Raw genomic sequence first — 26,240 nt, 5'->3', positions numbered from 1 at the left:
ATTAGCGCTAAGTAACTTCTTTTAAACCTATGGGATGACTGCGGCCTACAAGGTTAAGCTTTAGGCTGGGAACACAGGCGATGCACTGCTTTGGATTAACGACCAAGTATCATCAACAGTCGGCCACCTACTCTTCACCTTAAACGGCCATCCCGAGCTCCGATCTTATCGGTATAGTGTGCAGGGTCGCTGTTTATAAAGTCAGACAGTTCGGTACGCTAGCCCCTACCAATCTCAGCTGTGATGGACATTCCCCTGGTGTGAGACAAGTCAAGGGCAAGGATTAGACTGTCGAGTAGCATGCCGTTAATTGACGCTAAAAATTGAACTGAAACAACAGTGGGCCAGGGCCTGTAAAGAAGAGATCAGCGGCTCTGTAGGTCCGAAATCCGAATCCGTAAATATTAACAGCCAATTGATTAATGGAGCAATAAGCTGTATTATTTTAAGCAACAAGACTAAGTTCACTTTTCTAATATATAAACCATTCCCTTGATGTTTCCAAAGGAGTAAATTATTATCTAACTGACTAGCTATTATATCTTGATACTTCCTTTTCTTGCGTACCTTATTCTAGCTTCTCTACCTGTCTCAGCTCTAGTCAACCCGTCCTCCATCGCCATTAATTACCTGGAACTAGTCGCCATAAAATGACAAACAACACCCAAACGCCCGAAGGCTATGCCCCCTTTGACTTGTACCCTTACAACCCATCTCAGGGCCCAGCATATGCCTTCTTAGGCCTTTTCGGAGCGGCGGGCATTGCCCACTTCATTATGATGTTCCCTTATCGATCAGCCTTCCCGATCCCTATGATAATCGGATGCGGCAGTACGTGGCCTACCTCCTCTCATCTGCGTTGTTCCATTTAGCTGATACTGTTTCTAGTGGAGGCCACCGCGTATTGGTTTCGCTCAAGATCTCACAACAACTTGCGACAGACATTGCCTTTTCTGATCCAAAACCTACTCGTCCTTGTAGCCCCGCCCTTCCTCGCTGCCACGATCTACATGTCCCTCGGCCGGATCACGAGAGCTCTCAAAGCACAAGAAGTTTCGCTGATAAGTCTACGATGGATCACCAAGTTGTTCGTTCTGGTTGATCTGATCTGCTTTGCCACGCAGACTGCCGGTGCTATTATGTCAGGCAGCGAAGATGTGGACGAGGCAAAGCGAGGCCAAACTATCATCATCGGCGGATTAGTTCTCCAGATCCTTGCATTTGCCTTATTCATAATCTGCACTCTTACTCTCCAGCTCAGAATCCGAGCGAGTCCCCCAGTACATTGTATTGCTGGTGTGATTACGCACTATCGTCGATATTTCATTGCACTCTACTGCACCAGCGGCTTGTTCTTGGTCCGTAATATGGTCAGAATTATCGAGTATAAACAAGGTGGCGATGGTCCGCTGTTGTCGAATGAAGCATTTCTTTATGTTTTCGATTGTTGTTTTATGTTGGCCATTATATTGATTGTCCTAATACTGCACCCAGGGCAGTTAATCCTAAAAGCTCGGCGGTTAGATGTATTAAAGGAGGATTTGCCATTGGTATCAAGGTCATGACGTAAAGGAAAGTCTTATCCACTTTATTCTATGTTTACTTATTTTAATAGTACATTCAACACAAACAGGTAGTGTAGGATATGTTTTATAGATATGTAGTTTGGAGATTGTATAGGTGACTATCTTAATTCTATCCCTTTGTAATATCATAACCGTTTTGCGCTGACATCCGCTCCGTCATTTTCACCTCATAAGCGCCCAGGCTCGGGCCAAATGGAAAGTTCCGTCCCCTGAGTCATGGCGAGCTAGCAGTGGGCCCCCGTTGAAGTCCCTGGCCAGTCATAAGTTTACGCATTGTATGCGTAAACGCTAACCCTGGCGAATCCGTGCCACCCAAAATGCCCTTGCGAGATTGCGGCAAGACTTCTCCATCTACCAGCTTTCGAATCTCTCATCAAAAAGTTCCCAAGAAACTAATCTATGTCAGCACGACGGAAGATTACAGTCTCGAGCCCAGCCGACGAAAGACTAGTCACTTTTTCGCCACCTAACCACCGTTCCCGGTACGAGTATGCGTAAACCACACAAAAAGTCTCGGCTGGGCTGCCAAATATGCAAAAGACGGAAGATTAAGGTTAGTCGGGTCCTACTGATTGTATCTGAATCCGATCCCCTGTATCTATAAAGTTATACAGTGCTATAGTACGTTGGTCTGATCCTGCTGACTTATCAAGTGTGACGAAGTCAAACCGCAATGCGGGAAATGCGTTCAGTTTGGCGTATGGTGCGATTTCTCTCCTCTACCACCAGGTCCCCAGCCTTCTCTCAGTCTACAGCCTGACAATCAGTCCCGGCGCCCGGGCCGTCCCAGATCGGATTGGACGTCATGGGCTGAGCAGATCCGGGCTCACGCAGCCGAGTCTGCTACATCAACTCTGAGTACGAATATGATGGATCTTGAGCTCTTTCACACCTACATGACGAAAACTGCAAGTACTCTTGGTGGCGGCAGCGGTTCCGGAACCCTTCTTTGGTCTGGAGGTGCGCCTCGAGTGGGATTTCAACACAATTGCATACTCAAGCTCATACTCTCGTTGTCAGCATTTCATCTGGCGCGGATCAAACCTATTGACGAGCATCGATATTCATTGATTGCGGAAACGCATTTGACGGCCGCGTTGCAGCCAGCGATGATTTTGATCAGCAATCTTGGTGGAGATAACGGCCCAGCTGCGTATTTGACATCCGTATTGATATGCTTCATTGCTCTAGCCAAGGGTCCAAGTCCCGGGAATCTTCTCTTAACCAACATTGAAGGACAAGTTTCGTGGCTTCATCTCCTTAGGGGCGTTCGTTTGGTTGTCGAGTCCGCTGGCTGGTCTTCGATATTCTCGGGTACGCTGGCAGAGTATGCTCCGCTACCTAGCGGCGATACGCTAGAGCCCACCGCCGCAACTAACCCAAACTTGATGGCTGACGGCATCGAAGACTGGCGCTCCTCTTTGAACAGAATCTCTAACCTGATAGCTCAGTTAGCAGAAGAGAATATGGGCAACGTTTACGATCGTGAGCTTGAGGCGCTCACTGCCTGTTTTGAGAGGACATTTTGCAAAGGGCAAGACGCTGCCTTGGATACAGTTGGTAGGCTTCAGGATGTCATAGGCTGGGTCTACCGGCTTGGAGATGATTACATGGAAGGGCTGCGCCAGATAGACCTCATCTCAACAGTCATTTTGGGACATTTTTGCGTCTTACTTCGGACAATTGAGGCTCAATATTGGTTCATGCACGGATGGGCAGCACATGTCATAGGGGAGATTCTCGTTATTTCTCCCAATACTCGACAGTGGCTCTCATGGCCAATTGCATACCTGAACCCGGAAGAATAGTAATGATACCTAAATTCGGGACGAGTTACAACGAGCAGTGTCCTATGTGGTTGTCATGGTGAGCCTTTTGGGGGGAGCAAAGATCTAGAGTGTAAATATAGGTAGATAAGTCTAGTAATAATGTCTATGTAGCCTATGTTTGTGCCTTACTTGGGCCCAGTGCCCATGGCGGTCATCAAGATGAGGGAAACTTGATTTCGCAATGACTCTTGAAGCCATCCTGGCAGTCCTCAGATCAAAGAAGTCCACCACAAGTTCGAAGGCACAATGATCTGTGCACTAAAGCCAGAAAAGACCTGGTCGCAAATTCTATCAGCCACAACTTCAGCTGGCGTAACGGTATCCCTCAGCTTTCCCTTTGCAACAAGTTCTGCTGTCATGGCCGTCCTAATCCAGGAGGGATGCAAAACACTATGAATCGTCAGACAATTTTTATATGTATAACAGAGTGGAGGCAACTCACCTGGTGCGAACGCGAGGGGCTTTATAAATATATCTCAGCTCCTGGCCAAGGCCTTCGTGGAAAGCCAGTAGTCCGACCTTGGTGGAGCCATAGGCCACATTCGTCGCTTGCGTGGCAAAGGATGCTTGGCTAGCGATGTTGACAATGTGGCCGTGATCCCTCTTAATCATACTAGGGATGAACTGCTTGGTGAGGAGGTAGGGAGCGAGGAGGTTTACATCCAAGATATTCTTGAAGTAAGACTCTGGCAAGTCTAGTATAGCTTTTAATTCTGCGAATCCGGCATTGTTGATCAGAACGGTCGGGTCCCCGTGGTCTTGTCTGATTTGATCCGCAACCGATGATATGCCTTCCGAATCCGTGAGGTCGATCTTGTAGAAGTATGTATTTACGGCTAAATAACGTCAGATGTCTGTTGACAACATATCACTTGCGGCGTAATAAATGCATCGTGAACTAAAGGGACTTACCCAACTTGGTAGCAAGAGGATTCCGATCCAGGATCAAGACCTTAACGCCCTTTTCAGCAAAACCTTGAAACTATGGCAGCTCCAATTCCATTGCTTCCTCCAGTAACAACCACAATTTCGCGACCCCAATCCCATGAAGGGTCGCTAACATGATTGTTGACCTTCCTCTTCGTATAACAGGCATTCAAGTATCCCAGCGAGGGACTACCTCCGAACCAAGGGACATCTAGCCGACTGTAGAAGTAAGGGCACTATAGCCTTGGTCAAGTCAAGCTTGGGTCATTGCAGCACCAAGCTACCGAGTCAGTTGCCTTATAGCCAAGGTTAATTGGCATGACTTTCAACCTGCAGCGACCAGGCCGAGCTCCGGGTTCGTCGCTATCGCGTAAGGGGTAGTTGCTTGTGAAGCCTGACTGTCTGTTCCTCGGTCTGAAACACGCAACGCAAGGGGGGGACCCTGTACCGACAGTTATCGTTTCGCCAATAATATGAATCTATAAATCTTGATAGCAAATCGATTTGCAGAGATACTTAATTTCTTTCTTATTAATAAGTGATGTCTTATCCTAAGCTAAAAGGCCATCAGGACTTTTCCAATACATAAAGCGTTCCCTCGGCATGATAATTGTTAGCTGCATGGGACAATACGTACTATTGTTAACATCAAACTCCACCAGTATATTATACATCAAATCCCAGTTTAACCTGGCACCATCCAGGCGCGATGGCTAATGGCAACTCTACTGCAGATACTTTCGATTTACGAATTTCTATTTTAGTATACTATGTTTCCCGCTATATGGATCTGCCCGTAAGATGCCGTTCTGTATTTATGTCCTCCCACTGTCGATACCATATTGGTATTTGATCATCGGCGTAATCCCATGACTGTGGCAATTCGAATCCTTGGGGGATTGAGATCTCTGAGACAATTGGAATTGATGCCGGGGGTTGAATGGGTCGATCTCTCTGGTCTAACTTGTACACTTCCAACCAGGCCCAACGTCGGGCTCGTTGGCTCACAAAGTCGCGCCATTCTGAGGAAGTGATGATGTAAAAGTAGCGCAAAGCAGGAGACGACAACTCATTTGCTTTGATTTGTAAGAAGGACCGCCTTTGTGCGATGTTTGATGAATGACTCTGCCAGGACTGATTCTGCCCAAACTGGCGAAGTCCTTGATTCTGCGCGAACCCGGTTATTCCTGCGCTGGACTGCAAGCCATCTCCAGATATCTCAAACTGAGAAAATTCAGTTACATAATCTGGGACTGCTTGGGTAACAACAGAGTTGGTGTCTAGGGCAATCACCAGGCTAGAGCTATCACCAACCCGCCGAACAGGAATGAAGCCCTGGAGTTTTTTTTCTCCGACATGATCGGGCCATAGGATATCTCGATTTGTCCAGCCATGGGGAGAAAGATCGCTCAGTTCCAAACCAAAGTCATCATCCAAAGGTCGAAGAGGATAAAACTCATGCTTGAGAAGGGTTTGGCGAGGGAAGACGCAATATGCCTTGCTCCAAGTGATGAAATTGACCATTGCTGTTGTTGATGAAGACGTGAGGATGGTTTTAATAGGTAGCCCAGTTGTTCGCGTGACGCGGACTTGTATATTCGGCTGTGAGACTCTACTATAGACACTACGTCTTGGAATCTGCTCCGAATTTAGCTAGAATTGTACATGGATCATGGACTCTTGACATTGGCTTCTTACCGTGTCGACTTCTGAATCGTTCTTGTACTCTTCCGTTGTTTGCAAATAATCCGTGAATTGATCAGCATCGGCCCCTTCCTTGACGAAGATGTCCAACTTTGAGACTCTTTTACTGCTTAATTGGAAGAAATTGAGGGCAAAGGGTCCTGAGATCACTGCATTATAGTGTCCCAACTGGGCTCGAAACATTGTAGCGTCGATCACAAATGCCTTGAGTGCAGCGTTGATCCCGCAAATCAACCTGAGAGTATGGTTTTTTATTCTGTAAAGTCGCTTGCATACTCGGAATAAAGAAAAGAAGTCCGAAATAGTTAAGGAAGAACAAAGCACCTCCAGAAGTGTAGGCTGAAGAAGCATCTCGACCAACCATGGTTGGTGCTGCGATAGGGTATCTAAGTCTGTCATATCGTAGTTGAGTCTGTCCGTCACGGGTCGATAAGTTGGAGATAATCCTGATAAAATTTGTGTACGAAACCTAAATCGATGTGATAAGAAGTCTACGCCAGGAGCATGGCAATTAACAGGTTTCATCACATGTCGTGAATGAGCAGTTGGGCATCAAGTTTGTGCCTAACTCCTGTGACCAACTTTGAACACGAAACAACGTGCAGGTCCAAAATGCAGTAGCCCGTCCATGATTGGCTTGGCTTGATATGATTGCTTAGTTACAACCTTAACTTGGACTCTTAACTTACTCGGACGAGCAGGCATAATTGAATATATGGGCCGTTCTAGGACATCTTACTACCCAGCTCTAGCGGACGGATGATTGGTAGAGTCCGTCGCTAGCTGCAGGCTTGAGATTCATATAGCCCGTTGGTCGAGTCCATGCATGAAACTTCCTTTTCATATATCATTTTCGTATTGGGTAGTCAATAGGTGCAACTGGCCCAGGCCTGCTATGACTCCTTTGATCGCGAGTGAGAGAAGAGAAGAGAGACGTTTTGAAGAGCCAGTCAATATTTTGCATACTCTACGGTTGAACACTTTCTGATTCACATTCTCTACTTGTCATGCATTGCGGGACGGGCTGCTCATTTCCGCCTTCCAGCTCGTGCTGTTGAAGATGTCGTAAGACCAAAAGTGAAAAGCCCCCTCAAGGGTCTTGGCATGTCACTTGAGCCCTATAGGCCTGCACCCTCCAACAGGTGCCAAGTGGCTGCAAGTCTTGTGACCCCGCCCTGCACAACACTCACTGAACTTGCAGAACTCGCACATCACAATTCAGGTATGATAACAGAGGTTGGGATAGCCCAGGCCGTTGATTGGTTATCTGGGGGTTGAAAATGTACAGCCTGCTTTCCGTGCCCCACGTGTCCATGCCGCCAACAGCATAATATTGCAACTGTGATAAGGTTGAGGGGTTAAAAGAGATAACAAAGAGAGCACATCCACGCCACCCAAGAGACTGCCAGGATATAAGCCAATGTTGGCAATAAACTGCATCAAGGTCTTGACTAAACGAGTTTAACATCGTAAGATTGACTTTTTCAGCTCCCCATCGTTAGCTTAAAATAACTGACGGGCGCTACGGCATAAGTTACAATTGCATTCATCGATCCCTGTCATCAACCTTGTCGCCTACGATTGTCAGCCTAACCCCGCTCAGCGGGCACAGGTGCTGTGGAATGGCGGCGGCTAAAGCGAAGTACAAGTTGAAGCTGAATCTTCGTCTTGCCCCTCGCCACATAGTCCTCAAACACAATCAGTCACGCAACAATACTCATACTGGCACCTGTGTGCAATGACTGAGAACATGCAGGTTGGGAGGTTAGACCTCGCCAGCCGAACCATTGACTTAACAACGGTTTTGCTTCGCGCAACCTCGTCGTCCGGGTCCCTGCTCAAAGGCGCCTGGGAGATTGGGCAGTGGCTCGGCCGCGAAAGGCTGAACCAGTACGAGCTTCTCGACTGCATGGAGAAAGCTAAGGGCTTCGCGTTTGCAAACCAGAGCGGTCAGCAGTTCTTCGACAAGATCATACAAGGACTCGAGACCTTGCCGGTTCGTCCACTATTCCTGCAGCAGTCAGGGTCGCTGGGCCGACTGATGGCCGGGGATCCGAGCCTGAGCTGGATCGTGTCGACTGTGGCATGCCTCTTCCAGTACCACAGAGATGACATGCTCGTGACCGACACGGTGACGGCGTGTATCATGGAGTCTCACCGCTTGAGAGAGCAAGAGCACGATGTCGTAACTCGAGACGCATTCATGTATAACCCAGAACATACAAGAGTGAGAGCAGTGGTGCGCAAGATTGTCTCAAGCGTGTGGTACAACGTCGTCAACGTTGGCTGCGACACAGTCCCGCTGCCCGACGAGCTCCTGGCCGTCTGTTCACGAGGCCACTACCTCGACCCTGGCGACTTCGGTGTCGTCGTCAACACCATATATTCTCGATGCCCGTCCAAGGCGATCCTGCGGACAACTCATCTTCTGCGCGATGTCATGCTGTGGCTTCTCTTGCACTACGACGGCGCGATTGTCGTCAATGTCGGAGGGCATATCGTCTACCGCGCGGATTTCGGCAACCCTCTGCGCGAGCTCGAGGTCAACGTCGCCTCTCCATGTCCCCAAGAAGGTGACTGTGATGTCGTGCGTCAGGCGTCGTACCAAATCCTCCGCCACGTTTCAGGAAAGTTTGAAGATTTTCTGACAGGCTATATTTCTTCCGACTTTGATGACTCACTGCCGCGACCGGGAATCCGGCAGAAGTTGTACGAGATTCCTCGGCTATATCCCAGGGCTAGTCCCATGTGGAACGAGGGTGTGCAGATATTGATCAAGTGCACAGCGCAGTCTATAATGCGGTGGTTGCTAGGTGTCCCGCTGTCCCCCCAAACAGACTCCCCAGGGTTTAGTGCCGAGCCGCTCCGACAGGCCGCCGAAGGCGAAATGACAGTCTCACTAGCGCTAGGAAACGTGCCATCAATCCTCAGTTTACAATGGGGCAGCTCACCCGGGGCTCACATCACCTTCAAAAGCCTGGCCGAAGTTACACGATCTTTCGCCAGTCACCGTTACGAATTTGGTGAGGGCGGTTTTACGGGCTACCGTTTGATTGCCCTCCTCGAACTCTTTCCGATTCTCAAAGACATGGCGTCTAAAGTGGGTGCGGAATGTCAGTGTTCAGAATGTTCATTGGTGAAAAGGGGGTCGGTGAAGCAGAGCGGCCTTAAGTCAGGTTGTCTTCGTCGTCTAGCCGTGGAGGAAGCTCTCTTACTCATAGCACACGGTGTCGCGGATGGATTCTGCGTTGACACTGCATCCTCTGTTTCTGATTCTACCCATATTGTCGAGGGAATGGCTACTCTGCTCTTGGAAATTTCATCTTGAGAGTGTTATCTTGAGTTGACAGACTTGCTTGTATCGGGCAGCTTACCTCTGGGTGTTTTGTGTGCTTTGAGCCTGATTATCCTCACGGACGAGCAGCAGCCACTTATTTATATGCCTCTGGAGTCAGTCATCAGGATATCTAGCTTTTTAGCCAAAAGCAAGATCCTAGGCAATAGTGAGGGCGATGAGTATCTCGCCTGTATGTGTTTTTTTGGTGTTCTTTACCTTTGTGGCCTTGAGGCTGAAGCCTCTTTTTGACCCCTCAACCCTATCACAGCTCTTGGAACTTATCCAACATAGAAAAGTCATGTGGGATACTTGGTTTACCGTAGCCTCGTGTGTTTACCTGGGTTGCCCGTTCCAGAAACCCGTGGATCCGACACACCCAGCCTTTGGCGGGACGGCATTTGCGGCGATTCAGTACGGAGATTTGGCGGCGCAGGCACCTTGGCTGGACTTGACTCGCGAGCTCTCCGTACATGGATGCTTCCGCATTGTTGGATCGAGGGGCCGACTTGGGGTCGTGACGCGGAGGTATGACGACCTACAGTTTCGGGGCGTCGAGGAAAACTTTGCGATTATCGAAACTGAGAACACAGAGGACACGTCCCACTTCTGTTCCCGCTACAAGAAGGCAGCGTCACTTATTGACCATGGTCTGAGAGTAGACGAGGACAAGACGTCAGTGAAAACTGATGTGATTCTTTGCCAGATAGACGAGAAATTCTATCGTCTCTCATTTCGCATCCAGACGAAGAGCCATTGGCGAATCGTGGACCCAAGTGATGCCTTGAGCGCCGTAATTAGTATTGGCTCTTCAGCCACCTGCCAGCACAATTGCCAGCCTCCTGAAGTCGTGCCCTTGAACGCAAAGATCTATACAATGGACGAAGTTGTTGGAAGGTGGCCAGACGTTGTCCGGAGTTCCGTTGGGACTACAGGTGGCAGCCATGCCACGAAGAGCGGTATATTCCACCTGACACATGTCCTTGACACTCATCTGAAAAAGAATATCGCCCTCGCTCTGTCCGTTTGCCCGGTCGCTGTACCAAATTACCCAGACATTGTCTGCACTACATGCATGCTCGACCACGCAGGAAAGGCGGAGCGGAAGCCCTACCGTGAAGGTGAGGGGGGGGATCCAGCGGACCGCTATGTCATCAATCTCAGTACGGGCTTAGGGGGGCAAGATGTTTCAATTGGGCGTAGTTTGATAGCGGCAAAGTGACCGTCCGAAAGTTGGACGAGTTGTTCACAGACCTAAGTGATATGTTAAGGCCATGAAGTTACAATTGACCCTTCAAAAAAAAAAAAAAAAAGAAAGCACAGGGATTATCTTGAGTACACAATAATAAACGGTTAAAAATTATTCAAAATAGATATATATTGTTCTTCATGATGTAATACAATCCCATCTATATTCTACCTCGCGCTATCACAACTGTCTATGACCTACCCTGGCTACTATACATTGATGCGATGACGCCAGACCAACTGCTCCTCACGAGCACTATAAGTCGAAGCCCCAAGAATAGCCCTCATCTGCTGCACACTCGTAAACAAAATCGGACGCGCGATGAAAAAGCGAATACCCTCGGTGCAAGGAGGACTCGTCAAGCTTCCCTCATAAGTCCAAAACTCATCAAAGTAATCAACACTCTCCAGGAGTAGCCTATGATTGAGAGTAGTCTCTTCGCTGACGTCCGTTTCGTTGAAGCCAATCATCTTTGGGAGCTGAGCAAAAAAGCTGTTTGCCTTGTTACCTGGATCGAGACGAATAGCAAGGACTGCACGTTCCTTGCCCTGCGCGTTGACGTGGACGAGATGAAGCTCGGCTCTGGAGCGGTGGCGCTCAACTGTGTGGTCGGCGGGGGCGTGGATGTGCCAGCCTTTGAGGTAAACAGTCTCGTTGTCGAAGCTGAAAGAGGGGTTCTGAGTCCAGATCTGATCGTCGTTCTGGACAGTGAATGCAGGCCCGTAACCCCAATTGAAGAAGTTGCCGGTGATTTCATCGGGATAATTCCACTCTTTGATCAGATGTTCCAGTGAGAGACCTTGCTTGAGCGCGATGGGGATGGGAGACTGCTGAGTGCCATCTTGGCAAAGATGGTAGTCTAGATGGTGTCAGTCACTGTCTGTCAGGACCCTCTATCAGATGAACGTACCAGGGTTGAGACGACCCCAATTGTAAGAAGCTTCATAAGCCCAGTCCGTTTTTCCAGGCTCGGCGCGAGGGTCAATGTGTCGCCTCTTGTGCTTGAGGGAGTAGTGATTGTTATGCTTTGCGCAGGACAAGACGCTGGTGACATACGTCGCCACTGCGAAAAGCTGAGAGACACGCATTGTAATGATGAGATAGAGAATAAGCAAGAGAGAATTGTGAAGAGCTGGTTGATGAGGACGTTGAGATGCAGCGTTCATGTGCAATTTTATATCTGATTGCGAAGGACATGAAAGACGCAGAATACAGTCTAGCGCGCAATAATGTCACTGCCAAGACAAAAGCGAGGCGCAAGATACCACAGACCACGGGGGCTTGGACCCCCGCAGCAACCCAATTGACTTTGCAAACTCTATCTCGAAGCCTATCGATAAACAAGATCCAAGTTTTTACCCTGTCATTCATATTTTCTTCTCAATGAATTGCCAATAACTGCTTGGTGACGTTTGTGAAACTTTCCATTCATGACCCACGTGGATGTTCCAGGCACAGCCCGCGCTAGAAAATGGGATTCTCCATGGGGTAATGCACTAAAAAATTAGGCTTTACAGTGGTGTCTTGGCGCTGACGGTCTAGAATCATCCTTGAATCTCCTGAACGGTGAGAGATAAAGGATAATGCGTGCTTAGCCAATGTTATTTGCAACTATCACGCTCCTTGTGCTTGGTCCAGATTGGTTGCGACACTAGCCAGTCCTTTTCACCCATAATTCCCGCTTGGAATCTTCCGCAGTCTTGCTGGGATCTTTGACATATCGCATCCTTCCTGGTTTCAGGGTAGCATCCAAAGACACAGCCTTGGACCAATGGTTTAAGGTTTCGGCATCTCGTTATATAGATTGCCGAAGCTTCCGAATTTGGCTTTGTCTCCGAAGAAACGAGGTCTTGTATTTCATGTCTTGATTCCAATTGGCACATTCGTCTAAGCTTCCATAAAGCCAAGAAACATAGTGCAAGCATCTTAGAAAGCCGTTTTGCCTACCCGAGACAGGCAGCTGTGGAATGTTACTGGGGGCATGAGATTGGCTCACCGTTCTGAGCCCTGGGCGCAGCTTCTTGGCGCATGAGATCAAACGAAACTAAAAAACGCAAAGACGATGGCTTTTCGTGCAGAAATATTTGCCGTCTTGGCAACGGTATAAGCCACAGGCAACGTCATTGCTCAAGACGAGGGAGAATACTAACCTGTATTGCAGCAATTTAGCACTACTCGGACTAGTCGCAATGTTAGTTCTAGTGAGTCAAGAATCAAGCTTGACAGTTAGAGTTTGTGCACGTTGAAAACCGTCCTCTGCTCGTCTCGTGACCGATGAAGGGGAGTTCCATTTTTAATTGCTGGTAATTCAGAAATGTCAGACTAACATCGGTCCGACAGAATCGCGAGAAATTGTCTCGACATGATTCATGATTCACGATTCATTGCCGTTTGCATCTACCGCCTATAGAGCTACCCTAGAGACTAATCGATACGATTATCGATAAGAAGATAAGACATCTTATCTGGGGCAAAACCTGGGGAAAAGACAAGGTCGCACTGATGTTCAAGCTCTGGCATATTTCATTTTGGGCCTATATTCGCTATATTTCTCAAAGCTCTAAGCTCAACTAAGCATTCTTCTCCGACCCCCCCTTCTCGAGCCAACGGGTAGTTTATTCTTTATCTCATAATTAAGCATAACTCATAATTCCGATTGCAACCCAGTAGTGTCACGTCTCGAAGGCTACTGCGTCACTTGTACCGGATTGGGCATCGGTGCCCCGGGGTAATTTGCTGGTGGATATTGTTGAGGAGTTTGGGGCTGGGCTGGAAAGTATGAACCTTTGTTGTCGTACTGATACTGATTCACTGTTGAGCCAGTTGGGAGAGGAGTTGGCGGCATCTGGTACTGTATAGCTGGTGCAGCTGGACTGGCCATGCTAGGGGGCTGAGGAGTATATGCTTGCTGAGGTTTAGGAGCCCAATCTTGAGGATTGTATGGTGCATGGGGTGCGTAGGTTGGTTGGTGCGGGGCAATCAACGAGCTTCTTCGGTCAACAGGTGCAGGAGCAGGTGCCGGGGCTTGTTGATAAGTGCCAGTGTGTTGAGGAACTTGGGGTGATGTATAGGCAGGCTGCTGATGATACTGCGGTTGAGCAGCCGGTATAGGAGATGGCTGATATCCCGTCTGGTGCTGAGCAACATGCTGCACCGGAGTCTGGTAGACATTTGCTGGATCAGCAGGCGGTGGCACCTGAGCTAGAGCAGCAGGCTGCGGTGTTGTCTGCTGCTGAACCGTCACAGCAGGTGGATATCCAGCTGGTGTTGCTGGGACAGTTGGGAAGTATCCCGCTTGAGGTGCACCAGCAATCTGCCCAGTCGGCTGCGGCTGTACTTGTTGAGGCATATAGGCCTGAGTGCTGTCCTGAGGAGGCGTAGGCAACACCATGCCTGGGACCTGTTGTGTCTGCGGCTGATGATACGGAGTTGATGGCGCAGGGGTAGCGGGAGGAAGAGCCTGATGCATGGCAGTCATGTTGAACGGTTGCGGTGTCACAGCAGGATTGTATGGCGGGACTGATGTCTGCTGGTGGTAGAGAGGCTGCGCCTGTGCGTGCTGCATGTTTGGTGCCTGCGGAGTCTGAGGAGGGTACTGCACGGCTGGAGTCTGTGGTGGTGAGAACATCTGCGTGTTCGCTGGGGGCATAGGCGATGGTGCACCGTATGTCGGGACTTGTTGCTGTGAGTAGTCATGCTGCTGTTGTATTGGCGGTTGTCCGGTGGCTTGCGGAGTCAAATAAGATTGGTACTGCTGAGCTTGCGGTTGGACGACTGGAGCCTTCAAGTCTTGGGAGTACCCATCTGGCGTAAGATTATAACTTTGCGGTACGGGCGTCTGACCAACAGCGACATTATATGGCGGAGGCGGAGGCGGAAGCGCCTGAGATGAACTCCCAGCAGCGTAAACTTGACCATTGTTCTGATACGGCTGGATTGTATACCCAGCCTCAGCAGCCTTAGCATCCTGCACAGCTTGGAAAACACCAGCCTTCTGGAACGCCTTTCGCGCATCCTTCTTCTTCAGATGGTCCGTATGCTTATGCTCAACCATCATCCCCGCGCCATCAAGCGCAGCATGCGACACGAGCTTAATGGCAGTCTCATTTGCAACAATTGATTGGATGCCGTGCTCTGCACCAGCAGTCGCTACTGCATCAGCGCCCATGCTTCCGACTCCCAGGGTGACAACGCCGATCGTCCCGCTGACCGCCATGCTTCCCAGAACATCGCGCTTTCGTGTCTTATGTGTGGCGTTAAGTCGATTGAGATGCCGTTCGATAATCTCGCGTTTCTTTCGTGCGTTGTGGATCGCTGGTGCTGCCATCGCGACTCCAATGGTCGAGACACCGAGCGTGAGGGGGATAGCGCATCCCGACACCGCAGTCGACGTGGCAGCGCCCGAAATTAGGCGGGTGTAGTGCTCCCATTCTCGCTGTAGCTCCTCGAGCGTCAAGCCCTGGCATTTCTGGTCGTAGGCCTTGAAGTCAAAAGGCATTTCGTCGTAGTGGTAGATTCCGTAGAGAGTTACAAACGAGAGGCCAAGAGTGCCAAGAGCGGGTATTTGTGTACCGACACATGGTTTCAGCTCAAAGTCCAAAATAGAACTGCAATGGTCTAGACCGTGGAGATAAGATCATTTCGACGCCCTAAAAGCCACGCGAGGCACATTCTCATGGAATTGGGCGTTAGTGAAGCAGAAGGGGAAGGGCTAAGTTGTTCTTGGGTTAGTGAGATGCAGTCGGGTTCAGCCGCACGAGGCATTTGTACAGGCTGAGTTAAGACAAGGCAGACATGCCCAATTGGAGGTCCTGATCAAACGAATGGGGAACGGCTACGTTACATGCAGAGTCGGGAGAGGGGTTCGCACAGCTTGCCAAAAAGGTCAACCGTCAGAATGTGTACGGTGCTCGCTGTATTGATATACCTTCAGCTAAACTGAGCGAAGTAAATCCTCTCAGAGCCTGTGGACCTAGTTGCTCTCGACCTTGCATCAAGATCTCATTGGAGTGATTAACATGGTTACTACCGTCAAATGTGTTTCTGTAAGCAAGGCATATCCAGTCTAACATTCCGTAAGCACAGCCACGAAAGAACGGTTGCAATCCTTGATTCAAAATACCGCAATTAAAGGTTATGATGCTAATCTATACAGGAAATTTAGTAGCGCGTCAATTAACAATCTTATGAGCATTATATCTGGCGACAATTTAATTAATCTAGATTAACTTTCAAGGCAGCTAATCGCTAGGCGCTAAAGTCGCGATGGCAGAACGAGACAGTTGGTACGACGATTTGATGCAACCCTCAGAGGCAACAGTCGAACTCGAAACCTACCCCACAGCCTTCAACGACTTGGAAAGCGCCAACTCAAGTAGAACTCATGGCCCTGGAGTTTTTGTGCCTCTGAACCCGGCGGCATCTGAATTTATCCCTTCTAGCTCCACTGTCTTGCAAGACTCAGCACTTCCGAGCATGGAGCCGCCATCGGTGCCTAGCACATATCTGATAGCGAGTACAATAGCCAGCACGGAGATCACAGCCCAGACTACTATTCCTAGCGAGAAACCGAACCAGAGCGACAAGAAGCAAGAAGCCGATAGCCCAGCTTTAACGCCATCAAGCCCCTTAAGGGAAAAAGATGAGGATCACGATGATCAAGCTTCAATTACCTCTGTGGGTTCTGCTACCTACACGCCGCAACAGAGGAAAGACGCCATCGAAAGATTTTCTGGGGCTGTGCGCAAGAAGCTCAACCATAGCATGCTCCATCTTGTGGCTGATGATGTTTCTCGCCCTCTTGTTGTCTCCCAGTTCCGCAAGGCTATCAAAGACTTCACCCAGGCCGTCAATGTAGACGAGTCTATAAAAGCACAGATACAAGGAGTCAAGATGATACGCAGATTGAGATCTGAGATTGCTATGAAATTACATGACTCACTGGTGGGATTAACTCAAGAAAAGGAGGAGGAGGAGGGCGCGCTCAATGATGGCGCTCTCGGCGATGGTGCGCCGCTGGGACTGGCGGAGAAAATGCGAAGCTGGCTTCCGGAAACAAATGTCGCCGGCTTGCCTGACCATGTTGAAGCAGATGGTCTCCCATTATATAATCAACCCCCCAGCGAAGCATGGTATGATGATCGATCGAGCGTCAGTTTCGGAGAGGGATCTGAGGATGAGACAGAAGTCGGGTTCAAGCTCGAAGGTGCGCCTAGCATCTACGGGCAATCAGTTGACCTATTGGCGGTCCTGAAGACTTTGACGGATCAGCCAGCATTCGAACAGCTCATCCACACGGTAGAAAGCTGCATACAACAGTACCATTGTGAAAAGATGCATTTGATACGGCAAAAAACGTCGCTCTCTCTGAGACGTTACTACCCTCAGCGCGAAGGGGAAAATACTATTCTTGGTGCTGTTTTTAATGTTGAATGGGACTTGAAGGGCTTCCTTGTTGAGAACTATCAACAAGGTATACATCAAGAGCTCGGGAAAGTAATATCAATTACCGGCACTATTGAGACAGCCAGGCTATGCTCAGTGAGTCAGTATATGAAGTGGTGTTGGCTCCATGAGAGTCCTCAGCTTCTCAGGGCTCTCGAAAAGGCGATACCGGAGAGTATGCTGGCCAGGAAGACTTGTAGGTTAATGAAATTCATCTTTCATTTCTGGACTAATCCTTGTACCAGGGGCCGGTCTTCTGTCAGATATTGCAACGAGAAATAAGATTACTATCGATCCATCCTTGCGAACTTTAAATGTTTCAGGGACCGAAAGTTTTATCATAAAGATAGCTCAGCAGATCTCGTGGCTAGCTGCTGCTTTTCAGGAGAAGAAGGAGAGCCTCACTTATGCGTATGTGGGATTTAGTGAGGCCACTCAGCCGGCCGCCGGCTTGCAAGTCCCAACCTTCAACATCGAAGTCCAACTCCATGTACTGCCAGAAAACGCCAAGTCAAAAATGTGTTGGAATTCTGTCATAGGCCCTGGCATCATTATAAGAGGATTCCCTTCACCCGAGAGGAAGCACAACGAGTGCGGACTGGAGGCATCAATTCGAGTCATGACACAGCTTCTGGGCCTGCATAAAGCAGTCACCTTTAAAGGTGGTTATGTCTTTAAAGGAAGATACACAGCTCTCATTCCAGTAAAGATGTTCCAGAACTCCATTCAGTGGCATGTCGTGGACGTGTATCCACGTAAGCTTGAATGGACTGACATTGATGCGCTCTGCCCCATTCGCCTCCTCAGGTACGCCAAAGCAGGCTTCTTTCTCGACACTAGATCATTTATTGGATGGTGTCCGACAGTTCTGGAGACTCTCGGTTTGCTTATCTATCTCGGTGTTCTTACTACTACTGACATTTACATACAGCAACAAGTGACTACGAATACGATCGAGTCCTCTATTCACAAGCAAGCGTGCCACATAGGTGGGCTCAAGTCGATAAACTACAGGTCGGTTTTAGTCAATGGGGTACAGTTACGGCTGAAGTCACTGTGGGGAAGAAGGATGGATATTTTTGCCAGCGACAGGATGACTACGATGCTCTCCTAGACGATGCCAAGAACACGCATATCATCCTATATGATACTGTCCAGAGAAGGGCTACACAGACTAATGCAGAAGACTTAATCTTGCACGTTCTACACCATCAACGGAACAAGAAAAGCAAAGATACACATCCGGATACATCTGACCAAGGCCAAGATCTTGATTTCGCGCACCCTGATCGAAGAGTGATCTCAACCCGTGAGGTCATGCTCAGGAATGCCGAAAGAGTATATTGTCATCGCCGTCCATTGTCAAGCTCTGAGCCTAAACCATGCCTTTTTAAGCATGAGTTCGAGTCACTTTATGCTACTATTGATGGACTCTGGGCCCAGGATTATCTCAATTCAAAGTCCTACGCAATGAAGTTGGGCCTAAGCCTGAAGCCCAGCATCAGCGGATGGGAGTACATGGACCTCGTTGAGCCCAGGAGATGGATGCCGCCAAAGACGACGAATTTGACAAATAAGTGCGGTCGTTGGAATGAATACGCAAGGGACATTAAAGCTCTGATATTTTTTGGATCCGGCTTTGGCGATATCCTAAGCGCTGCTTCGCCTCCAAACGTCTGTCCCGCACTCACTTCTGTTCCGAAAGGCCATTTCTGTTTAGGCATTCGAGTCGATACTCTGGAACGACTTTTCACCGTTCAAGGTTCTTTAGAAGACCAGGCGAGGCTTACTGCAAGCGGCCTAGCCTTATCTGGCTCTACCGAGCTTTTCAGAGTAAACGACGGAACACCTGGGCAGCGATGTGGTCCTCGACGGTTGGTACAGTTTATCAAGCCAAGGCTTACAAAGGGGGAACATAATTCGCTTCCTCTGAAAACAAACGGCGCAGTTATCATTGGTGGCATTGAAGACAGCGTTCTGCATAAGGACTGTGTTCTGGAGGGGACTAAGAAAAGTTCTGGGAGAAGTTCTAAGTGGGTGCGATTGGATTATTATGCTTCCTCTATACCTATGAGGCCAAGACCAACTACGTACTAGGCGCAATCGTTTTATGCCCAACTGAGGTTACTTCGTTAGCTCACACACGGCTCAACCCAGTAGTTAAAGAATTGGTTTGCCAATCACAATTCTATTTGACGCTCAAGCCGTCTTCCTGTGTTGTATCCATTCAGTATTTATACACTATTGCTCATTGACCAGTCCAAACACAAAGTCGTTGGAGTGGAGCACTGTGTGTACTAGTCTATAATAGGAAATTGTGCATTTCGACTCATCCAAGGTCATACCTTTTTAGCGGAACCCACCTCGCGATAATATAAGAACAACCAACTGAACACAAAACTTACATCTCACCAATTCATCATCTCAAATGACTGCATTAAACACCACCAACATGGACGACCTAGACATAGAGCTAGACATCATCGGCCAACAGCCGTTCATGGTCAAGATCTACACCCAAGTCAGCTTCTGCTTCCCCGTCACCGACCCCACCACGCACCCAACCATCACCGCCACCTTCAGAAGCGGCCTACAGCGTCTATCGCAGAGCTTCCTTTGGGTAGCTGGCCAAGTCAAAGACGATGGCACTGGCGTATTCAAGATCAGGCCGTTCGAAGAGACACCGCCCTTGGTAGTTAAGGATCTTCGAGATGACCCCTCAGCACCGACAATGGAGGGTCTGAGAAAAGCAGAGTTCCCCACGAGCATGTTTGACGAGAATAAAATTGCGCCGAAAAAGACTTTGCCATTTGGACCTGGTTTTTCACCTGATGATCCTTCGCCTGTGCTGATGTTTCAGCTCAATTTTATTGAGGGCGGGCTCATATTCACTGTCAACGGACAACATGGTTGCATGGACATGACGGGTCAAGATGAGCTCATTCGACTACTCTCGAAGGCGTGTCGCGGCGAAGACTTCTCGGAAGAAGAGAGATCAACAATGAACCTTGACCGCAAGACCATCGTTCCGCCGCTCGAAAATTACGAACTCGGGCCTGAGTTGGATCATCAAATCATCAAGCCCCCACCAACGACCGAGACCCCAACAGCGCGGCCAAAAGCAAGCTGGGCATTCTTCTCATTCAGTCCGCAAGCTCTGTCCGAGCTTAAAGACAAGGCGACACAAAGTCTTGACCAAAGCACAAAATTCATCTCAACAGATGATTCCCTCTCGGCGTTTATCTGGCAATCCGTCAGCCGCGCCCGTCTCCCCCGTTTGGATGATTCTACTTCGACTCAATTCTGTCGCGCCGTCGATGTACGCCCTCACCTAGACGTGCCAAAGACCTACCCAGGAATCCTCCAAAACATGACCTATAGCGTCTCGAGCCTCTCTAAAATCGCTAACGAGCCCCTCGGCATCGTAGCATCTCGCTTGCGGTCTCAACTCGGCCGCGACGATCTCCGCCGGCGGACCCGAGCCATGGTGACGTATCTTCAGGACCAGACAAACAGGGCAAATGTGTCTGTTACGGCAGATGCGAATCCATCGACGGACATTATGTTAAGTTCGTGGGCGAAGCTGAAATGCTGGGAGTATGACTTTGGACTTGGATTGGGAAATCCCGAGAGTGTGAGGAGGCCTTTGTTTGAGCCGTTTGAGAGTCTGATGTATCTCATGCCCAAGAGACCAGACGGAGAAATAACCGCGGCGATATCATTGAGGGATGAAGATATGGAGAGATTGAAGAGTGATGAGGAGTGGAAAGCGTATGGGAAGTTCATTGGCTAGGAAGAGGTTTGAGTGGTTCGCGGGGCTTCAATGCAACGTTCCAGCGGGGAAGGTCATGACATAATTCGACATCATGCGAGCTTTATGCTTATTCTTGTTTATAGAGTTGTATCCTGCGGAGACTATGCAGATCTCGGACTATTACCCAGATGTGCCGTTACTGTGATAGGTGCGGGAGATGTTGGTGACGATCGTAGGGCTTGGCGTTTGCGGAGGATGAGGAGTAGACCCGAGGCGATGGCCGATGAGATGAGGTATAAGTTAACTGTAATCTATGCGACTAATGATTTAGAGCACCACCAAGAGTTTCTTGGTATCGACTTGCACCATGGATTTGTCGGCGCTAGGATTCCCTGGGGTGTTGCCTGACTCGAGTAATTTGAACATCCTGCACCGTAATACCCTCCCAGCCCGAGCACACTTCTACTCCTACCCCGACCAGGAATCAGCTCTCTCATTCAATCGAGAACAAAGCTACTTCCACAGTCTCAACGGAACATGGAAATTCCACTACGACATCAGCCCTCTCGATGCCCCAATCTGGGAAACTGCAAACACCAGTTCATGGGATGACATTGAAGTCCCGGGTATGTGGCAGCTCCAAGGCTACGGACATCCCCACTACACCAATATCGACTACCCATTCTCCGTCACTCCACCCAACGTTTCATATGTCAATCCCACTGGTTCCTACTGGCGACAGTTTGAAGTAACTGAACAGTGGGATGGTGATCAGATCAGACTGCGGTTTGAGGGAGTTGATAGCGCGTTCCATGTGTGGGTCAACGGCGAAGAGGTTGGTTATAGCCAGGGGAGTCGTAATCCGAGTGAGTTCGACATCACGGACTATCTCACTCCTGGTCAGGCGAATGATCTTGCTGTAAGGGTTTATCAGTGGTCTGATGGTTCGTATATCGAGGATCAGGATCAGTGGTGGCTGTCTGGTATCTTTCGCGACGTTTACCTCATTCCGTTCTCTGAATCATCGATCGTCGACTTTCAGGTTGACTCTGAACTTGACGACTCATTTGATGAAGGTTCGTTTAAAGTCAATGTGACCATTCAAGGAAAAGAGGGCGACCTAGCCATCAGCCTGCTCTCACCTAATGGTTCCACTATCGATGAATGGAAAGGGTCGTCTTCAGATATCTACGAAAAGAAACTGTCCGCAGATGACTTTCACATCTGGTCCGCTGAAACTCCAAACTTGTACACCTTGCTCATCACTTTCAACGGACGAACTATTATTCAAAAGGTTGGTCTCCGTCGAGTCGAGATTAAAGGATCCAACTTCTATGTCAACGGAAAACCCATCATTATATATGGAGTCAACAGGCATGAACATCATCATCTCACTGGAAGGACAATTAGTTACGAGAACATGCGAAAGGATCTCTTACTCATGAAGCGATCAAACATCAACGCCATCCGCACGGCTCATCAACCTCCCCATCCTGACTTCTTTGACGTGGCTGACGAGCTCGGCTTTTACGTCATCGCTGAGTCAGACCTTGAATGCCATGGCTTTGGTAGCATTGAAGAGACAGAAGAAGAAGCTGCTGAGTGGCTGTCCAACAACCCCGATTGGGAAGAGGCCTATGTCGACAGAGCTCGTCAGCTTGTGGAGCGCTTCAAGAATCATGCTTCAGTCATTATCTGGTCATTCGGCAATGAGTGCTTCTATGGTCGGAATCACGCTGCTATGAGCAATTGGATCAAAGAGAGGGATCCAAGTCGGATCATACACTACGAACAGGATCGTAATGCGACGTCGACGGATATGTACAGTCAGATGTATAGCACGCCTGATGATGTAAGGGAGTTTATCAAGACGCACACAGACAAGCCAATACTGCTGTGTGAATACGCCCAGCAAGCATCTCTCCATCCTCCACATGGTAGTAAGCTAACAGTACCAGTGCCATGGGGAACGGTCCAGGTGGTCTTGTAGAGTACATCGACCTCTTCAGAACGGAGCAACTCTCCCAAGGAGGCCTGGTTTGGGAGTGGAGCAATCATGGACTTCTGAATAAGGAAGAGAACGTAACATACTACGCCTACGGAGGTGACTTTGGTGACGAACCCAATGATGGGGATTTTATCATGGACGGTCTTGTGCTGTCTGATCACTCACCTATGCCTTCGTTGCAGGAGTACGCCAAGGTAATCCAGCCTGTTTCGGTGAAGCAGGCGAAGAATGGAAGTGCAATGACTGTTATTAACCACTATGACTTCTCGGACTTGAGTCATCTCGATGTCTCGTGGCATGTTGTCGCGGATGGCCTCAAGACGGATGCTCGGCCGCTTGAACTTCCGAGAATACCCGCTGGTGAGAATAGGACTGTGGCACTGCCTTCGGGATTGAACATCACGAAAAACGAGGCATGGATCACTATTGAGTTTAGATTGAAAGAAGCCACCGTTTGGGCTCCCAAAGGCCACGTTATTGCATGGGACCAACTTCACATCCAGCGCCCCAGCCTCAAGGCCCCGGATCTATCGCTTGTCCGTCGTCAAGACAGCGGCGAGTTCCAGAAGAACGGAACGAAGCTTCTCTACAAGAGTGGAGATTCTTCCTTTGGATTTGACTTGCTTCAGGGAAATGTCACTTGGAACATCAATGGCGTGGATATCTTCCAACGTGGCCCTGAACTGTCTTTCTATCGCGCCCTCACACAGAACGACGCTGCTTCCTCTGGCGATGGACCAATCTGGGAACAAGAAAAGATCCCAATGATCTACCCTCAAGTCAGAGACGTCACCTGGCGTGTCGACGATGATGGAACTACTGTGCACTATAAAGTCTGGGTTGGCGTCAAGACGCGTGCTTGGGGCGTTGAAGCGGACATGATCTACAGGATCCCGACTAGCGGACCTCAACTTCAACTCGAAGCCCGGGGCGAGTTTGTCAGCAAGAATGAGTCGCATATCATTCCTCGTATTGGTCTCATGGCCGTTCTCCCCGAGTCATTCGACGATGTGTCATGGTTTGGCCGAGGACCTGGAGAGAACTACAAGGACTCCAAGCAAGGTTCCCGTATCGGGCAGTATAGCTCCACAGTCCCGGACCTGTTTACGTACTATGATTACCCTCAAGAGAACGGAAATCGGGAAGACCTGCGATGGCTGAAGATTGGAAACAAGGACGTGACACTTGCTGCGCGACGGACGAAGGACGAGCCATTCAGCTTCACGGCTCGGAGGTACATGCCTTTTGACCTGGATGATGCACAGCACCCGCATGATCTGAAACCACTAAACATGACGGTTCTGCACCTTGATTACGATAACAACGGGCTTGGATCGGCTACGGTCAGGGTCAGGCCGTTTGAGAAGTACAGGTGCTACACTAAGCCATTCAACTTTATCTTTGACTTCAACATAGTCTAGTCCTACTGTCAAGAGCTGCAATCTCAGTGTAATATGATTATGCGACTTCGGTCATGATAATAATTGATTACTGAACTTTGTTCTTCCCGAGATGTTGCAGCACACGTGCATATCGGTGAGCATTTTGGGGGACGTGTCTAGTTACACGACTGCCACCGTTATGTTTGATCCCGAACATACTCGTTCCCAATTAGGAATACGAAGAGATGGTTTGGTAGGTGACTTGTCTAAGCGGGCCGACACATTAGCGCTCAGAGCACCACGTTCGCGATTAGTGATCAATAATTACTGATCAAATCGCACGACCCGAGACCGGAGCGAATTGTAATCAGGCAAAGAAACTATTACAAAACCCTCCGGTAATCTTTGTATTTTGTAATCTTTGCCGGATCGTGTTCAGCAATGCCGATATACATAAATGAGGTAGCTAAACTTCAAGATGCCATGCATGAATCCTACCCTCTAACTTTAGAACCATCAACATTTCCCAAACTCTATTAAACCACCATTAAATTATCTCTCTCGCTGAGAAAGTCATGGTTCGTCGCATCTTTGTTATCGGAGCCACAGGAGCCCAAGGTCTCCCCGTCTGTCGCGGCCTCACCAAAGACGGGGCTTACAGTCTACGAGTCCTCACTCGCGATTCCAATTCCAAGCGGGCCCAGGAATTAGCCAAGCTAGGTGATGTTGAGTTCATTGAGGGCTCATTCGCCAACGAAGACAATCTTCGAATGGGTTATCAAGGTTGCTGGGGCGCTTTTGTCAACATTGACGGCTTCAACACTGGTGAAAAGACAGAGACGTACTGGACTATTCGCTCTTATGAATTGGCAATTGAGTCTGGTATCAACTTCTTTGTTTTTGGAAACTTAGACTATGGGTATAAGAAGAGTGGCTATGATCCCAAATTCCGCTGTGGCCATTATGATGGTAAAGGCCGAATGGCGGAGTGGATGCTGAGCCAGAGACAGAGTTACAACATGGGCACTGCAATCTTTACTACGGGTCCATATATCGAGATGGCAATTTCAGCACAGACGGTTATGACTCCACGCATTGTTGAGGGAGTCGTCACTTGGGCTGTCCCTCTAGCTGATGGAGCAATCCCTCATGTCGCGCTCGATGACTGTGAGCACTATGTTCGCTGGCTGTTCGATAATCCCGAGAGATCTAATGGACTCGATCTCAAAGTTGCTATCGATCACATCAACTACCACGATCTCGCACAAGCGTTCCAGAAGGTCACTGGCAAACCTGCTAAGTTCATCGACATCCCATTGGAGACATACTTCGAGCACATTCCATGGGCGGCCACCGCTCCTGCTGGCTACAATGCAGATTTCAACGATCCTGCGACCATGTCATTTAAGCAGAACTTTACTGGTTTCTGGAATATGTGGAGACACTCTGGTGGGAACAAGGGCGTTGTGAAGAGGGATTATAAGCTGTTGGATGAGATTCACCCGAATAGGATCAGGACTGCGGAAGAGTTCTTCCGTAGAGAAGAAGAGAAGCGCAAGGCGCAGGGACTGCCAAGTATCTTTGAGATTATTGAAAGCGGGAATTTGGGTATGATCTTGAAGTTGAGTGAGGACGGGAGAAAGGGGAAGTTATAGGTGGCATCTTGCCTTTAAGCCTAATTGTGGGAGACATAAATATTATTATCATAGGCATCGACTCTGTAATAAATAGAACATAAACATTTGTTGACTTTGCAATATTATCAGGACTATATCTCGTATATTGCTGCCTTTCTTGCAGACACTAAACAACGGTTTATGTTTCGCCAATAGAAATTCCTTCACCGTCGTTGATCGTGGCTCAAAATCTCCCAATCCAATACCATATTATATCTGAGGCCTTCCTGCTTTCTAAGACAATTGACAAGAGTCTTATTTGGAGTTGATAGACCCAATAGCTGATGGCTTACATCACGCGCCTCGCACGGTATGACCACAAAATTTATGGCACCATGTGAATAGCC

General features: G+C 48.8%; 12 protein-coding genes across 12 annotated transcripts; 8 read left to right on the top strand and 4 right to left on the bottom strand.

The window, feature by feature from the left end:
* Window positions 1-650: 650 nt before the first annotated feature.
* FMAN_01999 (uncharacterized protein) lies at window positions 651-1,565 on the top strand (the record flags this gene model as incomplete). Its single annotated transcript, XM_041825378.1, has 2 exons — window positions 651-831; window positions 889-1,565. The coding sequence occupies 2 exons, from the start codon at window positions 651-653 to the stop codon at window positions 1,563-1,565; spliced, it is 858 nt and encodes a 285-aa protein (XP_041677355.1).
* Window positions 1,566-1,903: 338 nt separating this feature from the next.
* FMAN_01998 (related to ECM22-strong similarity to YDR213w, weak similarity to Lys14p) lies at window positions 1,904-3,394 on the top strand (the record flags this gene model as incomplete). The annotated part of the gene is made up of 3 exons (XM_041825366.1): window positions 1,904-1,987; window positions 2,201-2,207; window positions 2,250-3,394. 3 exons carry the CDS (start codon window positions 1,904-1,906, stop codon window positions 3,392-3,394), a joined length of 1,236 nt encoding a protein of 411 aa, XP_041677354.1.
* Window positions 3,395-3,624: 230 nt separating this feature from the next.
* On the bottom strand, window positions 3,625-4,462 carry FMAN_16036 (uncharacterized protein; the record flags this gene model as incomplete). The annotated part of the gene is made up of 4 exons (XM_041825355.1): window positions 3,625-3,805; window positions 3,858-4,251; window positions 4,328-4,390; window positions 4,441-4,462. The coding sequence occupies 4 exons, from the start codon at window positions 4,460-4,462 to the stop codon at window positions 3,625-3,627; spliced, it is 660 nt and encodes a 219-aa protein (XP_041677353.1).
* Window positions 4,463-5,122: 660 nt separating this feature from the next.
* FMAN_01997 (uncharacterized protein) lies at window positions 5,123-6,445 on the bottom strand (the record flags this gene model as incomplete). Its single annotated transcript, XM_041825344.1, has 2 exons — window positions 5,123-5,980; window positions 6,041-6,445. The coding sequence occupies 2 exons, from the start codon at window positions 6,443-6,445 to the stop codon at window positions 5,123-5,125; spliced, it is 1,263 nt and encodes a 420-aa protein (XP_041677352.1).
* A 1,339-nt stretch (window positions 6,446-7,784) lies between these two features.
* Window positions 7,785-9,374, top strand: FMAN_01996 (uncharacterized protein; the record flags this gene model as incomplete). Its single annotated transcript, XM_041825333.1, has 1 exon — window positions 7,785-9,374. The coding sequence occupies one exon, from the start codon at window positions 7,785-7,787 to the stop codon at window positions 9,372-9,374; it is 1,590 nt and encodes a 529-aa protein (XP_041677351.1).
* Window positions 9,375-9,681: 307 nt separating this feature from the next.
* FMAN_16035 (uncharacterized protein) lies at window positions 9,682-10,602 on the top strand (the record flags this gene model as incomplete). Its single annotated transcript, XM_041825322.1, has 1 exon — window positions 9,682-10,602. The coding sequence occupies one exon, from the start codon at window positions 9,682-9,684 to the stop codon at window positions 10,600-10,602; it is 921 nt and encodes a 306-aa protein (XP_041677350.1).
* Window positions 10,603-10,838: 236 nt separating this feature from the next.
* On the bottom strand, window positions 10,839-11,717 carry FMAN_01995 (uncharacterized protein; the record flags this gene model as incomplete). The annotated part of the gene is made up of 2 exons (XM_041825311.1): window positions 10,839-11,488; window positions 11,540-11,717. The coding sequence occupies 2 exons, from the start codon at window positions 11,715-11,717 to the stop codon at window positions 10,839-10,841; spliced, it is 828 nt and encodes a 275-aa protein (XP_041677349.1).
* Window positions 11,718-13,315: 1,598 nt separating this feature from the next.
* FMAN_01994 (uncharacterized protein) lies at window positions 13,316-15,127 on the bottom strand (the record flags this gene model as incomplete). The annotated part of the gene is made up of 1 exon (XM_041825300.1): window positions 13,316-15,127. One exon carries the CDS (start codon window positions 15,125-15,127, stop codon window positions 13,316-13,318), a length of 1,812 nt encoding a protein of 603 aa, XP_041677348.1.
* Window positions 15,128-15,894: 767 nt separating this feature from the next.
* Window positions 15,895-19,170, top strand: FMAN_01993 (uncharacterized protein; the record flags this gene model as incomplete). The annotated part of the gene is made up of 3 exons (XM_041825289.1): window positions 15,895-17,269; window positions 17,319-17,954; window positions 18,005-19,170. The coding sequence occupies 3 exons, from the start codon at window positions 15,895-15,897 to the stop codon at window positions 19,168-19,170; spliced, it is 3,177 nt and encodes a 1,058-aa protein (XP_041677347.1).
* A 355-nt stretch (window positions 19,171-19,525) lies between these two features.
* FMAN_16034 (trichothecene 3-O-acetyltransferase) lies at window positions 19,526-20,866 on the top strand (the record flags this gene model as incomplete). Its single annotated transcript, XM_041825278.1, has 1 exon — window positions 19,526-20,866. The coding sequence occupies one exon, from the start codon at window positions 19,526-19,528 to the stop codon at window positions 20,864-20,866; it is 1,341 nt and encodes a 446-aa protein (XP_041677346.1).
* Window positions 20,867-21,194: 328 nt separating this feature from the next.
* FMAN_01992 (uncharacterized protein) lies at window positions 21,195-24,256 on the top strand (the record flags this gene model as incomplete). The annotated part of the gene is made up of 2 exons (XM_041825267.1): window positions 21,195-22,767; window positions 22,818-24,256. The coding sequence occupies 2 exons, from the start codon at window positions 21,195-21,197 to the stop codon at window positions 24,254-24,256; spliced, it is 3,012 nt and encodes a 1,003-aa protein (XP_041677345.1).
* Window positions 24,257-24,792: 536 nt separating this feature from the next.
* FMAN_01991 (uncharacterized protein) lies at window positions 24,793-25,872 on the top strand (the record flags this gene model as incomplete). Its single annotated transcript, XM_041825255.1, has 1 exon — window positions 24,793-25,872. One exon carries the CDS (start codon window positions 24,793-24,795, stop codon window positions 25,870-25,872), a length of 1,080 nt encoding a protein of 359 aa, XP_041677344.1.
* Between the last annotated feature and the right edge of the window lie 368 nt (window positions 25,873-26,240).

This window comes from Fusarium mangiferae (genome assembly GCF_900044065.1).
Source record: "Fusarium mangiferae strain MRC7560 genome assembly, contig: FMAN_scaffold001, whole genome shotgun sequence".
In the NCBI taxonomy this organism is placed as follows: Eukaryota; Fungi; Ascomycota; class Sordariomycetes; order Hypocreales; family Nectriaceae; genus Fusarium; species Fusarium mangiferae.
This window is presented reverse-complemented; position numbering and strand designations above follow the sequence as displayed.